The sequence below is a fragment of the Salminus brasiliensis genome, chromosome 7, assembly GCF_030463535.1.
Source record: "Salminus brasiliensis chromosome 7, fSalBra1.hap2, whole genome shotgun sequence".
In the NCBI taxonomy this organism is placed as follows: Eukaryota; Metazoa; Chordata; class Actinopteri; order Characiformes; family Bryconidae; genus Salminus; species Salminus brasiliensis.
The window spans coordinates 5,607,397-5,621,307 of record NC_132884.1 but is presented as its reverse complement, the minus strand read 5'-3'; the positions used below and the strand labels follow the sequence as shown (position 1 = coordinate 5,621,307).

At 46.1% G+C, this 13,911-nt stretch overlaps 1 protein-coding gene across 4 annotated transcripts in view; it reads right to left on the bottom strand.

Annotated features, from left to right (window-relative positions):
- Positions 1-13,911, bottom strand: part of mbd5 (methyl-CpG binding domain protein 5) — a 43,300-nt gene that overhangs the window by 8,987 nt on the left and 20,402 nt on the right. For 3 of the 4 annotated variants that reach the window (XM_072683517.1, XM_072683519.1, XM_072683518.1), the window contains exon 5: positions 11,614-13,911. In XM_072683517.1, coding sequence (XP_072539618.1) covers positions 11,614-13,911 — 2,298 coding nt within the window. The remainder of the gene's footprint in view (positions 1-11,613) is intronic. The other variant, XM_072683520.1, reaches the window with a different exon arrangement.

Below are 13,911 nucleotides of genomic sequence, written 5' to 3'. Positions count from 1 at the left end.
TATTTCATAGTGAGGAACTCTCATTGGCATTTCCCCCTTACTCTAATTATAGCAGGGCAGCCAAGATTTTTGGTTCTGCACTGGACAATAGTATGGACAAAATTCAGGTTGGTTGGAACTTTCGTTTTTAGCTACAGGACACACTTTCATCATAACTGTAAAGCTCATATTCTGTTTTGAGATTCCTTTACAACTTAACTTGGTTTGAGGTACATGTGTAATGCCATTTGTGCAGCCGGCCCTGTGTCTTCATCACTTGCTAACTGCAGTTATGTGGAATATTGGGATCCACACAAGCTGTAACTGTTTTGAACACTGATCAAGGAGGAGCCTCCTACCAACAAACAGCCAGTTAGTTTCAAGAATTCCTGATTTTACACTGTATTCTAAACTTTTGACTGATTTCTTTTGCAGAAAGAAAAAAAAAATCACCATCAAATGGATTAATTACATAACTACATCTGTGTTGTTTACCGAAACCAAAGTAATTAAATTAATTAAATTAATTAAATATAATTAAAATTTATAATTAAAAAGTAATGGAACAATATCGGGGTTATTTAGCAAAAAGTATTTTGCCATTTTATATCCAGACCCATTCGCAGCAGTGGTGAAATCCCACATGACGCTAAAGGCTCGCTATTGCTGTACAATACCAAGTGGTAAAAGCAGAAAGACAGCATTTGGAAATATTGTGCACATGACTCAGCACTTTCCCCCTCCATCCCCTTGATAACAAAGAAAGCTGAGTCAGCATTACGGCAGCCGTCTTAATAGGCTTTGACGTCTGAAAGAGCAGGACGCCACGGAGGGAAAGGCAAGTATTGTGGGGTAGACTTGAGCAAATATCATTTCTCACCCTGACATTAGCCAAATGAAAGGCTCTAACGAACGACTCTAAAATTAAAAATCTCATTAATTTTGGTATGATGCCTGACTGACTCGTGGCGAGTGGGCAGTGAATCAGATCTGATTGCTTTTAGCTGAAGGCTTTTATATGCTGAAGAGTGTGGGGGGTGGGGGGGTGGGAACACAACGCAGCCTTGAAGATGTTTACCCTCACACAGTAAGAAGTGTTCACAGGTGACGACTCGCTGAAAACTTAGTTGCTTAGTAGCTGCTCAGCATGTCGGGTGACCCCGTCTCAAGTTAGTCCAGGACCACCTGGATGTTCACTAATGCTTTTGCGAAAATGTTCTAGGCACAGATGTACAGTGCTATGTTTGGGAGGGGGGATCTAAATCTCACCCCAACTGTGAAGCATGGTGGAGAGAGCATGGGTCTGGACACCTAGCGATCATTGAGGGAACAATAAATTCAAAGGTGTAGCAGAACATTTTACAGGAGACTGCAAAGGGTACCAGTACATGACCGCAGGCTGAAGATACGCTGGGTCACGCAACAAGACAATGACCCAAAGCACACAAGTAAGAGTCCTGACCTTAACCAAAACAGGGCTGTACAAGCAAGGCACCCCGGAAATACTGATGAACTGTATGCAGATGAACACATCTGCAGAGAGAAACTGCCCAAAATATCTCCACAACATTGTGCAAATCTTATATCGTACAGCTACAGGAAACGTTTGATGGAGGCGATTGCTGATAACAGGCAAAAAAGAAATGAGCATTCACTTACTTTTTCTAGCCTGCACTGTGAAGGTTTACTCAATGTGTCAATGAAAGACATGAACAGCACAACTGTACACATGTGCTATTAGTTTGTTTAGACTGTGTTGGTCTATTATTGAGACTTAATAAGCAGACTATAGACTATATTTTATTAATAATCAATGGGAATATCCAGGAAATTCTAAAGGGTTCACTTATACTATTGCTACTGTAGTTGGTCATCGATCTTTATGGCATACAGTCAGGTAATAAAGGTAGCCATAAGCCATCTTGTTCTCTGACTATATATCTAAAATATATAAATAAATCTAAAGTCTAACGGACCCCTAGCAGTACCAACACGGCCCACAGAATGATATTATTATCCCCCACCACTTTACAACAGCACCAAAACACACAATTATGACCCTGCGGTAATTCCACCACAGATATTGCACTGAGGTTTTTTAATGAATCTCTCATATTTCCAATATTTCACAGTTAAAACTATACAAGCAAATGTTGTCATGGTGTGTACTTTGCTGGGAGACTGCAAAGCAGCAAGCTGTTTACTTCCACCGCCTTCAGAAAAGCGTGAATTGTACACTTAGTGCAAGTATTAATTTAGGTAATGTCGAACAGAACAATCATCTGCGTTTAAGTGTTATTTTACTAAAACCGGTAAATGCCCCTCTCCTATAACCAACAGTTACTATAGTAAAAACAATGGAAAGGGGGGGGGGGGTTGCTTGGACTAGGCCTTGTGCTGCATTTCCAGTATTTCTTTCAGCTTGTGGATGACTCAACATCAACTCCACTGCCTACCGCACACCCACTCAGCAGATTGGGGGGGTGAGGGTGGGGGTGTGAGCCATCCTCCCTCAGTGTGTGCATGTGCCCGACAACTGCCACATCTTCATCCCTGCTAGAGTAAAAACCTGTGCTACCCTGTGTGTGTACACATGTATATGACACCCACTCACCACATCTCTGTGTGGGAGAAGAGGCGGCAGTTCACAGTGTGTGTGTGTATGTGTGTGTGTGTGTTCCTTGTGTGAGACAGCTGCATCAAAGCAGTCTAGTGGCCCACCAGGCGCTACATGTGAGAGTGAACAGTGGAGACAGCAGAGTCTGAACCTCTCCAGAAAGAAGGCACAGGAACTGCACATCTAGCCAGTATGTATTGTATGATGTAGCGCTGCATAGTAAAATATGGGGTATTCAGTACTATATGAGTACGTAGTATTGTACTGTATCGTATACATGAGCCAACATGGTATTTCTATGTAATAATAATTATAAAAAATAAATACACGAAAACAGCTGGACTTACCACCCCGTCACACTAGCTTGTTTTGTCTCTAAATGAAGTACTGCAGGCTAACCTACCCCGCTCTGCCGAGCCCGGCTGCTACCATCACGGCTACCCTGCTCTACCCTAAAGAGCCTTGCTGATGTGCCTGTTAGCATCATAGTTACTCCGCTTTAACCCTGGTGAGCTCAGCTGTTAGCACTGCGGCTATCCTTCTCCAACCGCGTGGACCCCAGCCGCTATTCCAAATCTGCCGAGCCCGGCTGCTACCATTACGGCTATCCTGCTCGAGCCTGGCTGATGTGCCTGTTAGCATCATAGCTATCCTGCTCCTGCTGATCCCAGCTGTCAGCATCACGGCTAACCTGCGCCATCCCTGCGTGCGGATCCCAGCTGCTATTCCAAATTTGCGCACATCAGCCAGGCTCTTCAGAGTAGAGCAGGATAGCCGCAATTGCGTTGGCATCACGCCTAACTTGCTCCTGCTGAGCCTGGCTGTTAGCATCGCGGTTAACCTGCAACATCCCTGCGGATCCTGGCTGCTGTGTTTGTTGGAATCGCGGTTACTCAGCTTCAACCCTGCTGATCCCAGCTGTTAGCATCACAGCTATCCTGCTCCAGCCCTGCTGAGTCTTTTGAACAGTGCATTGGCTTGAAGCATAAAACTGATTTACAGACAGGACAGCCGACAGTCAGCCTTTGGGTTCTCTGATTGGATCAATGGCAAAACAAATTTGATTAGGATCTCCCTACTCCACTGTAGACCAAACAGTTTTCCAAACTGCTGTATTAACTCCATGTTTGACTGTTTGACCTTATTCCTCTCATTGAATAGTGTGTGTAATACTGATTATGTCCACTGGGTGGCAATGGAATAATAATAAAAGGATATCATTGCCCAAAATAAACAAACAAACAAATAAATAATTACATAAACATCGAATTTAGTGTTTACCACCTAACAATGATATTTTTGAAGAATGGCAGAAAAAAAAAAAAAAAAAAAAAAAACGTGTCTCTCTATGTTACCGAAAAACACGTGACCACTCGGTTGAGCTGCCCAGTTAGGGTATACAGAATTGAATACTAATGTTAGCTCAGCATAAACACTGCACAAGATCATACTGTCATATTGACAATTTCTTTGCTACACTGAATTGTGTCTTACCTTCAGATTGGCATTTCTCTCCAGCCATTTACTTTTACATTAGATGCGAGATGCTAGCAGTAGTCATTAATCTTACTTAGCCATCATAGCTGGGAAGAACACCATGAGTTAACCAGCTATGACACGGACACTGCGCTTATAGATTTTTAGATTAGATTACAGATAGTTTTCTTTTCCTGTGGAGAAATTTTTGGCCGTTGTCTTTGCTTCGTACTGAACTCTACCACCTTACAATCTTTACCTTTACTAAAATGTGACAACAACAACAACAACAACAACAACAGCAGCATGCAATATCATCTTTCTTACAATATAAGAATACATTGAGTCGTAACCCCTGTGTGTCATGATGCGCATTGTATCGCCAGGGTCTAGCCAACACCACTGTAGCGTGTATTCAGGCAGCCATACAGCAGCAGAGTACAGTAGTGGGACACAGGCGAAGGAGGAGCGAATGAGAACAAGTGCAGCTGCAGCTGCAGCAGGGTCAGGTGGCCCGCTGGGTTCCACTCGTCTCCGCTGTGACGGCCGTCAGCGAGGGCTCGCCCAGTGCGGACAGCATGTATGATCTACTGATGCTGGTGGTTGCCGGGGAGGTTGCTATGGGAACGGTGGCGGGATGATTGGTGGTGCTGTCTGCGGTTTGATTCAAGCTGCGAACCCCCCCCCATCCTTTTCCCACCACCCCACATCACCACACACACACACACACACACATATATATATATACACATATATATACACACATATTTAACAGGTCTGGGGGGATTGGGATGGGGGCATGTGCAGCAAAGCTACGAAGGGTTGTCAAGAGTGTGCATGCATGTGCATTGTTGAGAGTGTGTGTGCGTGTGTGTGTGTGTGTGTGTGTGTGTGTGTGTGTGTTTCTAGATCTCACTAGAGAAGAGGCAGAAAGATCTCAAGCCAGTAGCGTAGTGAGATCTGGAATCATCGGTGCTGTTTAAAGTGTTCACTCGGGCTGAAAAGCAGCCAAGCGGCCACTCCTTTGGAGTTACACCAGTAAAAGAGGAGTGTGTACAGTCCTGGTGACAAACACACACAATCAGTATGGGCAGCAAGTGGTCCGATCCCAGGTCAGCAATCCTACTCTGACATTCTTTATGGGCGCTGGGAAGCGAAGCACCTACTCAGATATTCAGAATCAATCCCACATGAGCATGTGCCACTTCTTTGGATATTAAGTCCATTAAATCATCAACTGACCGCAACAGTGTCGCAGTCAAATGTTCAGTATATAACCCTGCCCAGTCCTAGCAACCAGCTACACAAGCTAGGGCTGGGCGATATACTGGTAACACAAAGTATTGTCCCAATTAGGATATCACGGTCAAAAATAAATATAATAAAACATATATTGAATGATCATTTTATATATATATATATATATATATATATATATATATATATATATATATATATATATATATATATATATATACACACACACACACACACACACATTTTTTTATTTTCCCCTAAATTAACATATTTTTGTTACCGAAAAGTATGTGTGACCACTCGGTTGAGTTGCCCAGTTAGGGCATACAGAATTGAACACTAACGTGAGCTCAGCAAAATGACTGCACAGATCATAGTCATACTGACTACTGCGTATGTCTTGCTTTGCAATGTGCTATTTACTCTTTACATAGAATGTGAGCTAGTAGTACTCATAGTACTATGAACTGAATAGCTATAGCTAGCTAGATAGGTAGGTAGCTATAGACACTGCATTGGAACGCATATGTATGGAACATATGTATAAGGGACAGAGATACTGTCCATCTACAGGTTTTATTTAGCACAGTATACCTGGTTATATTGCTCTTCTAGTGTTCTACAGAGACCGTTCTGTAGTACTTGTAAGGTCATGCCTAGAATTACTCTAACTGAGCTAGCCGGCTTTTGTGTACTTTGGTGGGATGAATTTTGGGGGTAAAAATATAATGAGTGAAGACAACTTTGGTTTTGGAATGAGGCCGTTTTTTGGGTATTCCAAAGTAGGTGAGAAGACCGAATATGACGAGGTGACAACGGGAGGACAGCAGCAGGAGGGAGGCAGGCAGATAAACATACTGTTACTGTGGGTTACATCTGGGGTTTTGGCTGACAATCGAAGCAGGGGCGGAAAAGGTTAAAAGGCCAATGCTAAGAGGACAAAGAAGGGATGATGGCCGACAGGAGGAAGCAGGGTGCCAGTGGATCGTGTTGCACAGAAGACAAGGCAGCGTCAGGAAGGCTAAAAAATCCAAACACTAAGCCGACTGGAGGAAATCTGCATCGCGGGGGAAGTCTGGGGACTACCATGCATCAAGATAAAGCTGGTGAAGCAAGCAAGCGGACGTAAAAAAATAATGAGTGAAGACAGTTTTGGAGTTTTGGAATCGGGCCTTTTTTTGGTTATTCCGGATTAACTTGGTAGACTTTAATAAACAGCGAAATCAATGAATCCGAATGGGCAATCAGGCAACCCGACCAAAAAACAGCACACCATACGGCCGACTAAATACTCATGCACAGCAAATCGGACACTTCATCTTTCTGGGGTTTTGGCTGACAATCTCCAGGGCTCTTCTGTATGGAGATTTGCTAGGACGTAGCCCACTGATTGACAGCTGCCAGCTGCAAAATGTAACCCACAGTAACCCATTTCTATGTTTATCTGCCAGCCTCCCTCCTCCTGCTGTCCTTTCTTCAATGTCCCAGTGTCACCTCGTCACGTACGGTCTTCTCGTTCACCTGCTCCTCTCTCTCGCTGCCTCCGTCGGTCACTTCAGCTTGTATTCTTTTCCAGTACAGCCCTGCTTTACCTACCACATACATACATACCCAGTTAGCACTCTTACACAGCTTTAATTGAATAGTCTGGCTAATATATTCATGTTCCTCAAACCACAACTCATCAACACATAATGCTTTGCCTAATTGCACCTAAAACCAGACCACGAGTTAAATGGTGTGTATTGTGGGAAAATGCTGAAGTTGTGAAGAGTATTTCAGCCTGTATATGTGTTTAAAGATGGCAGAATACAGGAAAGTCAATCAGAACGGAGGTCGTTTATAAATATATCACTCTTAAAGACACAGTAACAAACAGCCTCTCATTCTAAGGGGTCTAAAGTGGTTGCAGATTACTTTTGGATGTACGTGGATTATTTTTAGTACCTTACAGCCCAACCAAATGGGCCCTTTAATGACCTCTAATAGACTTGCTTATATGATTTCTGACAATGTATGACATACAATTGTCTATGAAAATGGACAATAGACACAATATTAATGCTATTTATGTATAATAATGGCACTCGCATATAATGAGAATAATGAGAGTTTGGTACATAGCATGAACCACAACCACTGTTGTCTCTTTACTGGAAAAACCCAGTAGAACCAAAACAGAGCTGGAAAACGGGCCTATTCCCAAACCGCTGTAGCAGTCTAGACTCCCCAAAATATACATATTTACATAAACCCAGCTGACTAGAGAAAGCCTTTCAAGGCTAAGCGCAACAGCTACTTTGGGAGACTATCTAAATAGGCTATAAGCTAATGCCAGGGCGACAAAGAAGGGTTGAAGGCTGACCAGAGGAAGGAGGAGGATCATTGGGAGTATCGGTGCAGAAGCTAGTGGACGGAGGCCGAAGCGGATAAGGTTAAAAGGCTAATGCCAAGGGCACAAAGAAGGGATAATGGCCGACTGGAGGAAGTCTGGGGACTACTGTGCACCAGGATAAAGTTGATGAAGCAAGCAGGCAAGCGGACGTTAGGCTAAAAGCCAACTCAGCCAACCATCAACAATCTCTTCAGCTAACTAACTGCAAATTGCGTAGAGGACTCCGGTAGGACAGCAAACCTATCCGACAAGACACGAACATTAGAAAAAGAGTTACTTACAGTGCTAAGCTATGCTAGGCTAAGCTAGGCTACGCTATGCAAGTACTGTGATTTGTTGCGGTGACATAAACCAGCCAATAACCGCAGTGCTCATTTTTGTCCCACCATATAAGCCCACCGTAAAAGGGAAAAATCAGCTGGTTTTGCTGTGAGGTAAAATAACGGGGTGGTAAATATGCTTAAAACAAACTTAACAACTTAAAATAGTAAAGAAATGCAGCGTCTTTAAAAATACCATAAAATCTTCATGTTAAAAGTCTAAAAACATGGCTGATCAGTGAGCGGTAGCCTACCTTGGTGGTCCTTTATTGCGTACTGCAGCTCACTTGAACGCTTTGTCATTGCTGAGTGGCTCATTAGAAGCCTATGAGTCACTCAAGGAGTTAAAAGCTTTGCACTGTGCTACCCAAGGAGATCATTTCATTTCTCCTAATTTAGCGTATGAGCCTAAAACCTGCATGTGTGTCTTCAAAGTTCCAAATGGCGGATGGCGGATGGCGCCCCCCCCCGCTAAATGAGAAGAGGGCTAAATGCTAAATCACACAGTGGAGTGCGGCTGCTCGGGCCTCTAAACACATTTGGCATATGCAGCGGTCTTTCACAGAGCTTTATCTGGAAAGCTCATCTTCAGTTTAGTTTAAGTTTAGTGCTGCACATTACACATGCATAAAGCCTTCAGTGAGCGGAGACACTGCCGTGACTCAAGGCTAAGGAGTGCAAATTAATTTAGCGTCTAAATTTGCGCTAAAGGCCTACATCAAGACGGCACGGCCGTTTTCACACGAGCCTTAAACATCAGGCCGACCACACGAGCAGTGTCAGAGGAAAGAGATGGAAATCAGATGGAAAGATGGAAGATGGGAATCAGTGTGTATATATATGTATATATATATATATATTTTTTTTTTTATTATTATTATTCTTTTTTTACTGCATCTATAATTTATACTGCATTGACGTCGTTAAACTGTTTTGCTGGGCGGTTGCTGTGGTATCCCAAGTGTCTGCAATAGAGTTGCTAAGTGCTTGCTAGATGCATGCTTTTGTATTGCAAGTTTTTTTTTTGTAGTCTGGTTGAAATAGTGTTGCTAGGTGGTTGCAATGGTATTACAGGTGGTTGCTAGACACATGCTTTAGAGTTGCTAGGTGTTGCAAAGTGCTTGCTAGATGGGTGTTGCAAAGTGATCGCTATGGCATTGCTTAGGTGGTTTGCTATGGTGTTGCTATGGTATCCCAATGTGCTTGCTCATGTACAGCCAAGTGGTTGCTAGCTGTTTACAGTCTGGTTGCTATGGCGTTGCTAGGTGTTTGTTATGGTATCCCAGGTAGTTGCTCTGGTGTTGCTGAGTGATTGCTAGACACATGCTTTACTGTTCCTAGGTGTCGGTGCCCTGGTTGCTGGGGTGTTGTCAAGGTATCCCAGGCGGTTGCTATGATGTTGCTAAGCAGTAGCTAGGTAGTTGCATTGGTGTCCTAGGCGATTTACATGATTTATTGTTGCTAGGTGATTATAATCTGATTGCTGTTGTATTGGTAAGTGTCTGTTATGGGATCCCAACAGGTTGCAAAGGTGTTGCCAAGTGGCTGCTAGGCAGTTGCTATAGCGATGCCATCGCGTGGCCAAGCGGTTGCTTTAGTGTTTGCAGTCTGGTTGGTGTTATGGTGGCTACAGTAATGCAAGCAGATCAGCATGATCGTGCTTAGTGGTTGAAAGGCACAGTTGCTGTCTTGATATCCCAGGTGGTTGCTTATGTGTTGCCTAGTGGCTGCTGTGGTACCCCACGTGGTTGTTTTGGTGTTACTAGTGCATTTGTAGGATCATGGCGCAAGTGTGCATGACATTTTACACCCTATTCATCCCTATGGTAAGAAAATGTGTTGCTTTATGGAAACTGTATGTCCAATCAAAAAGCTAGCAAGCAAGAATCAGACAAACAGACCAAACAGCCTGAGCTGGAGCTCAGTGTCGAACTCTCAAAAACTGTGGGACGAGTTATGGGGCATAAAATCCGGAAGAAGTCCCTGCTAGACCTGCTTAGTATGATACCGTGTCTAAAAATCTTGAGGATCCGACATTACTAATTTGATATTTAAAGGAAAATCATCTAAAACGAGGCGATCACACTCGAGCTGCTCAAACACCAGTTTCCCACAGAAGGAAACACACCACTAACATCACACAGTGTGAGTGTGAGCTATTTCAGGCTGGATTTGTTACAGGATCAGTTCGGATTCTGCCAATAATGGTCCGACGCACAGTAACACAGATGCCAATGGCTAACCTTTACTCTACTAGTCTCGTTTCGGCCCAAGTTAACAACCAGCATACATGGCTTCGAAATAATAAAGGGAAATTTAAGGCATGACCGATCTGGAGGATAAACCACAGGGAATGTGGGCAGTCAGCAAAATGCTAATACTCTCAAAGAGTGCATTAGCATGAACTGCGTTATCTCCAAACACTCATCTCTTACATCAACAATAAATCCTCATTTATCTTCCCACAGCCTGATCTCTCACAATCTCTCGCAGCTTCAAGAAGCTGCGCTCAGCTTTTAGAATGTTTTCGCCACGGCAACCGGTTACCCAAATGACTCATCAGTCCTTGATCTGATTGTTAACAAGCTGACGGAGAGAGACCCAGATATGCAAATGCAGCGTAAAAATCTGAATTCACAATCATGGTTACGGTGGGTTTCGGCAGACAGTAGAAATTCACTATGACTCACTCGAGTGGTGTTGATTGCTGGCCCCATACTGCCACTGCTCCTTAGTCCTGGGGACTTCATGCACTGCACATCTGTGCGATATCCCTACTCACACTTACTAACACACCTGAAGGTTCAATAAGCACCTGAGGAGTTGACTCCCAAGAAAAGTGCAGCCCTGAAGGCACTTGCCTGAGCCTACTTGAAGGTAAGGACTTGCTAACTCGGGCAGTACATGAAGTAAATCCTTGGGTAAGGTAAAAGAGGCCCACCTCTGATGTCCAATATGCTTCCATGTACACACGTGCTGATGCTGATACCAGGAGTCCAAACCAAGTATAGGTGACTGCCCATCCCCCCTCCCCCAAATAATCTAATAATCTAAAGATCATCTTATGCTACGTAATGCTTGTTTGACCCTTTAAGGTTCGTTATTGTGGCCACTGAATCAGGGGGATCACTAAGAGCGTAATGGGCCTTGCATTCTCTGGGTAGGTAGGATGGTCCACCCTCTTCCCCCCATTACTCAGCAAGACGCTAGCCAGGGCAGGCATCTGTCAGCTAATTTGGAACAGAACTGGCAGGTAATGTTCTCGTCCAAGTGCACTCAGCTGTCCAATGACATTGCGTTAGCAGCAGACCGAAAAGAAGTGGTTGGCTGGGGTATACGATGGAAAAAGCACATGCTACCCGAGGGGAGTCCGAACAAGCGGGTGGAAATTAGGACCAATACACAAACTTCACAAATCAACCACCCGGATTGTCCAGACTATCGAGAAACAACAACCTGATTATCATCATGAACTGCATTATCATCATGGACAGTATCCTTGAATGGAAACAGACTCCTCTAAGGTTCTCAAACGCCAAGAAATAGCATGCGTGTCCGCAGGTTCTTACCTGTGTCAGACATGGCACCATCACCGCTATTGGGTACCATACAGGACATTTTTGGCCGGATGTGCCCATGAGGATGGCCTTGTGGCTGTTGATGAAGGTGAGACAGCTGCTGAGGGTGAGTGCTTGGGTGTCCCATGGCAGGGTGTCCGAGTCGAACCTGTCCGCTTTGGCCCAAAGGTGCACAGTTCCCCATAGGTGGGGCCTGCATCTTGTTCATCATCCCTGGGAACTGTGTATGAGGGCCTTGAGTACCAGGCTCCATGCTAGGACAGTGCATTGGGTCTGCTTGGCCGTGAAGTCGTTGCTGTAACTGCATGCTCTGCTGGGCAACACCAGGGGGCATCCCGCCCTCACCAAAGTGCATCTGACCGGGGCCTGCAGGTAGTGGCCGACTGCCCCTGGCCATGTGGGAGCTCTGGTTGCTCATGGACTGGAGCAGCTGGGCCATGGAAGTGTTTGGAGGTAGACCTCCAAGCCGGGGCACTTTCCTCATCTGCTCAGAGGGAGGGCAAGGTGGTCTTGGACCGGCCATGTCCGGTTTCAGCATGTTGAAAACCATGTTGTCATGATTGCCGCTGTTGGGTGGCTGCTTGCGCTTGCGGAGAGAATCGCGCTGCTGGGCCATGAGCTTGTCCCGCAAGGCTGCACGTCCACTCTGACCCTCGGGCATGGCCATGAGCATGGAGGAACTGGGTGGCAGCATGGAATTCGGCCCATCGACAGCTCTGCTACCACCACCTCCGCCACCGCCACCACCGCCACCCCCAGTAAGCGAGCAAGGCATCCCACTGCCTCCACTTCCATTATTACCACCACGGGCAATACCAGCACTTTCACTGCCCATGCCCCCAGTACCCGCTCCCGCACTCATCCCTGAACCAACATTCATACCAGCACCACTGCTACCACCTATTTTGTTTTGATTTGCTAGCTGTGCTTTGGCTGCTGCTGAAAGTAGACTGCTGGCAGGGAAAGAGGCAGCACTTTGTTGGTTGAGGATCTGGTTGAAGGGCATGCCCAGGAGTCCAGGGTGGTTTTTCTGGGGGGCACTGCTGCCTGAGGCTGGGGGAAACATGGGGTTGTGCTGACTGCTGATCGCATTACTCATCCCCACCAGAACCTGGTTGGGGTCTTTGTACTGGTGGTGGGCATCAGGCTTGGCAGAGGGACTGGAAGGCAAGGCAGGTCTGGGCGAACCCATGGAGGATCGGGGTGACCTTGGCGGAACCTTCATGCTTCCACAAGGGCCCTGGGGTCCTGAGGGCATGGCAAAGTTCCCATGGTCTGAGGAAGTGGAAGAGGAGCGGGATCGTTGTGGGGAGGCCTCCATGCGGCCGAGTGCAGGTCCAGACATGTGTACTGGGGACGTAACGGGTGAGGGGGAGATGGAGGTGGCCGCGCCGTGCTGAGTCCTCTGCATGTGTCCACCATGACCAACCGGCCCAGGTTTCACTGTTGGTAAGGGAAGGTTGCTTGGCAAAGGGACGATGGCAGGAGGGATGTTTACATTCATCATTGGTACCTGAGAGTGGGCATTGGGCTGGAAGTTGGATGGGCTCGGGTTCGTCATAGGACTCTGAATGACAGGTTTGCTAGGGATGGGGTCCAGGATTCCCAGAGGGTCCTTCTCTGAGGTCATCTGTTTTTTCTGGAGCGCACATGAGGGGGGAATAGCGGTGGGAGGAACAGGATGCGGTGTGGATTGGACCTTGTGATGAAATACTGCTCTGGTCATGTCCATGCTAGGTGGGTAGTTGACATTACAATGTGGCTTTTTCATGATGGGGCTTTTGTTGGGGACTGGGGGGGAGAGGGGCGTGTTAGTCCTTCCAGCCATAGCACAAGATAACTGAGTGGCAGGAGAACCATGGATCATGATTCCAGGAGGGGAAAGGGGGATCCTGTTGCTGCCGTGAATTGGGCTGGGGCTACCAGCCCCCTGGAAGCCACAGGCATTGCTCCGTGTAAACGCATCCGGACTGCCCAAAGGGTCAATTCTTGGGGACAGGGAGCCATCCCCATAGACCTGCGAGCCCGGCGAAGGGCTTAGCATCCCCCCAGGCCCACTGCGGTAAGGGGACTTTGGCCCTGGTTCATTGCTGCCCAATCTCTGGCGAGAGTATACGGAGTAGTGCTCCGGCTGTGGAGCGCCACTCATGTCCGCAGAGTAGTGCCGCTGACCTGCTGCCATCATCATCTTGAACGGGTTCTTGCAGTCAGGCAGCGCCGAGTTGGGCAGCCCATCATGGGACTTATTCCTTATTGCTCGAGGGTTTGCAGATCGCTGGATGGTAGCTG